This window comes from Tupaia chinensis, unplaced genomic scaffold, assembly GCF_000334495.1.
Source record: "Tupaia chinensis unplaced genomic scaffold, TupChi_1.0 Scaffold147500_1, whole genome shotgun sequence".
Classification (NCBI taxonomy): domain Eukaryota; kingdom Metazoa; phylum Chordata; class Mammalia; order Scandentia; family Tupaiidae; genus Tupaia; species Tupaia belangeri.
The window spans coordinates 1,318,880-1,321,936 of NW_006207351.1; the positions used below are offsets into that span (position 1 = coordinate 1,318,880).

A 3,057-nucleotide genomic window follows, 5' to 3' on the forward strand; every position below is an offset into this window, starting at 1 on the left:
GCCGGGGGGGAGGGCAGGGGGTGTGTAGCCAGGAGGACCAAGGTCATGGGGGTGCTCCTGGCACGAGGGGCTTCCTCCAGCCTGCTCCAGCCGAGGAGTCTGGAAGCCCCAGTCCCCTAGCAGCCACACGGGAGCACCTCACTGAGCCTGCCCTGTGCTCTAGCAGCCCGCCGAGGCCTCACCCCAGCTGTGGCACAACTGCACCCCACTCTGTAGGCTCAGTGAGCAGGTAGACGGCTCATGGACCAGGCCTGGGCAGGCTCAGCATCTAGTGACTCACCCCTGCCTGCACCTGCACTTGCCCCTGCCCTCTCCCCTCCCGCTTCTCCCCACCATCCTGGCAGCGGTAACCTGCATGTCACCTGGCCACCGTCTCTGTCTTTACGCGGTACCCCCCAGCTCACGCGCACACCGCCGCCTGTCTGTGAGGGACGCCTGTCGAGCTTTCCCGCCAAATTCCACAAGCCCTCCCCTAACTCGGGAGCAGATCTGCCCGTGCGTGGTGCACTGCTGTCTGTGAGCGTCGCTGTGCGTGTCTGTCGCGGCTTTGAGGCCCCATCCTGTGCTGACGGTGACAGGTGGGGTGGGTGGGGGTGCCGGGCCACGCCCACTCACGCTGGTTCTCGAAGAGCAGGACCTGCATGCCGTACAGGGAGAAGGACTGCCGGAAGCTGTACGTCACCGAGTTCTTCTTCTTCTGGAAGATCTTGGTGACCTGGGGAGCAGAGCCGGCTGACCGCTGCGCTGCAGCCCACCTCGCCCGGAGGCCACGCAGCACAGGCACTGCCGTTCTCCCAGACCCCGCACCTGCCCCGTGAGGCCGTCCCGCTGACCAGTCCCATCCCCTGAAGCCAGCAGCACCGCGCTACAGGCCCTCAGGTGGTGCCGACGCCCTGGAGGGCAGAGACAGCTGTCGGAGGCAGCGGCCGCCTCAGGAAGAGCTGAGTGCAGGCCACGCCTGGTGGGGACCCCGTAGCATGTCCTGGGCTCATGGGCCAGGCCTGCCACAGCATGCACAGCTGTCTGTCGGGAGGCAGGGAGGAGTGGGAGGGGCCCAGGGCACACCAGGCACCTTGCAGGGGTCTCATGTCCTGGATCACACAGGCCAGCGAGACCAGAGAGTGATAGCACAGCAGCTCAGAGATCTGACGCCACTACCTCCAGGTCGGGGCTCTCAGTAAAAGCCCCTACCCATCAGCCATCGCACACACGGGACTAGGGACAGAGCCGGGGGCGGGAAGCGCATGGCGTGCAGGAGGGGCAGAAGCCCCAAGGGTGCTTTTGCCGTCTCTGTGCTGGGCGTCTCTGCCCCACCTGGCCAGCACCTGTGCCACCTCTTTCCTGAAGGAGCTCAGGCCCCCTTTGGAGACCCCCCGGCACCCTCAGGTCATCCATCTTGGGGAACAGGGCTCTGCTCCTAGCTATAGATGTGGAGCTTGCAACCTAGGCTTAGCCGGCTGGAGAGCACTGTGCCTACCTGGCCAGTGACCGGCTTAGAGATAGGTCTATGCAGCAAAGAGGGTTAATTCAGAGCCCTCTGCTAGGAAAAGAATTCTGGCTGCCGAGTAGTCGGTAAGCCTGGAGTGCAGAGGTCCGGTTCCTCTGCCAGGACAGAGCCTGGTCTGGTTGAGTCAGGTGCTCACACAGTCCGGGAGCCATCGCCGAGGGAGCCTGCCTGGCTGATGTGGCTGGAGGCTCTGCAAACAGCTGGCTGCAGCCCACACCCCTGGGACTGTCCCGTGAGCCAGTGAAGCCCCCATCCATGGCACTGGTTGTAGGCTCTGTCCCTTGTAAGCCCCAGCCCACCCCAGGTGTGTACACATCCCCATGTGGTGACCCAGCCCGACAAGACACTGGCTGGGGTTTGGCCCGGGGGGTGAGGGGACGAGCGGGCGTGCGTACCACCAGGAGGTCGTTAAACAGGAAGATTTCTCGCTGGTGCAGTCCAAGCTTCTGGGGCTTGTTTGGATCCGGAACCTCGAAGAGCCGGCAGTAGCAGACCAGCCGACGGTGGGGCAGAGACAGCACCTGTGTGCAGGGACAGGGTCCTGCCACCGCACCCGGCCTTCTGGGCCCGTGCCAGGTGCCAGCCTGCATCCCAGACGTGTTCTCAGACCACGAGGCCATCTTCCCTCTCTCCCTGGGGCTACGGCCCCTCCTCCCCGCTCTCGTATGAGCCAAGGCATTGCCTGGCTCCTGCAACACCGGCTCTGAGCCCCCCCGGCTGCTCCTAGCTGGAGGAGTGGGGCTCTGTGAAACACAGAGCCTGTGGGAGCCCTGGCCAGGAGGAAGTCCCTTTTCCTGTGTCCCCACAGTGTGCGAGTCATATGTGACTGCGTTACTCCTGCAAACAGTTTTCTGGGACAGCCAGCATGAGGAAGCTGTCGGCCACGGACCCAGAAGTCGCAAAGCCGGGCTCTGACCCAGGCCCCACTGGCCTTCATCACTCCGAGAGGTGTCAGTGACCCCGTTCAAACTCCTGCACTGGCCACAGGTACCCCATGGGACCTGTCCTCAACACGCCACCAGAAAGTTCAAGTGAGACCTAGCTTCGCCACGGCTGGCTGATGCAAGGCGACCATCTCAGGGCCATGGGTCGAAGCCTGAGTGAGGCCTAGGCTCGCAGGAGCCGGCTGGGAAGGAAAGGCCACAGCGGGTCCTCATGGGCCCAGACGTGGGCACGTGGGCAGAGTGGGGGCTGCAGTGCCCACCCTCACAACTGCGGCCCACTCCCTGGGGACAGGTAAGGACCGGGCACGAGAGCATGCCACAGGATGGCAGACGGGCTCATGGCTGTGTATGCCTGCCTCCAGGCAGGGAGGGCGGGGAGCGGGGCCGGCGGCCCAGAGGTGGAGGCAGGAAATACTCACACAGCCCAGCCCGGGGTGCAGGGATCCGATCTGCGGAGACAGGAGACAGGATGTTAGGGTCCAGAAGTGGCCCCAGCCGTCCGCTCAGGAGGCGGCATGGGCCCCTCCCACGGGCGGGCGCCACAGAGGCGTGGCGGGGTGGAGGCCATGGGCGGTGAGGCCCGGCTGTGGCTGCTCTCTGATGTCT

The 3,057-nt window shown here is 64.8% G+C and overlaps 1 protein-coding gene across 1 annotated transcript in view; it reads right to left on the reverse strand.

The window, feature by feature from the left end:
* The window catches only part of IQSEC1 (IQ motif and Sec7 domain ArfGEF 1), a gene marked incomplete in the record, with an annotated part of 128,032 nt that overhangs the window by 15,024 nt on the left and 109,951 nt on the right, over positions 1–3,057 (reverse strand). Inside the window, 3 exon segments of the mRNA XM_027768782.1 lie at positions 616–715; positions 1,903–2,028; positions 2,871–2,900. Of these exon segments, the coding sequence (XP_027624583.1) occupies positions 616–715; positions 1,903–2,028; positions 2,871–2,900 (256 nt within the window).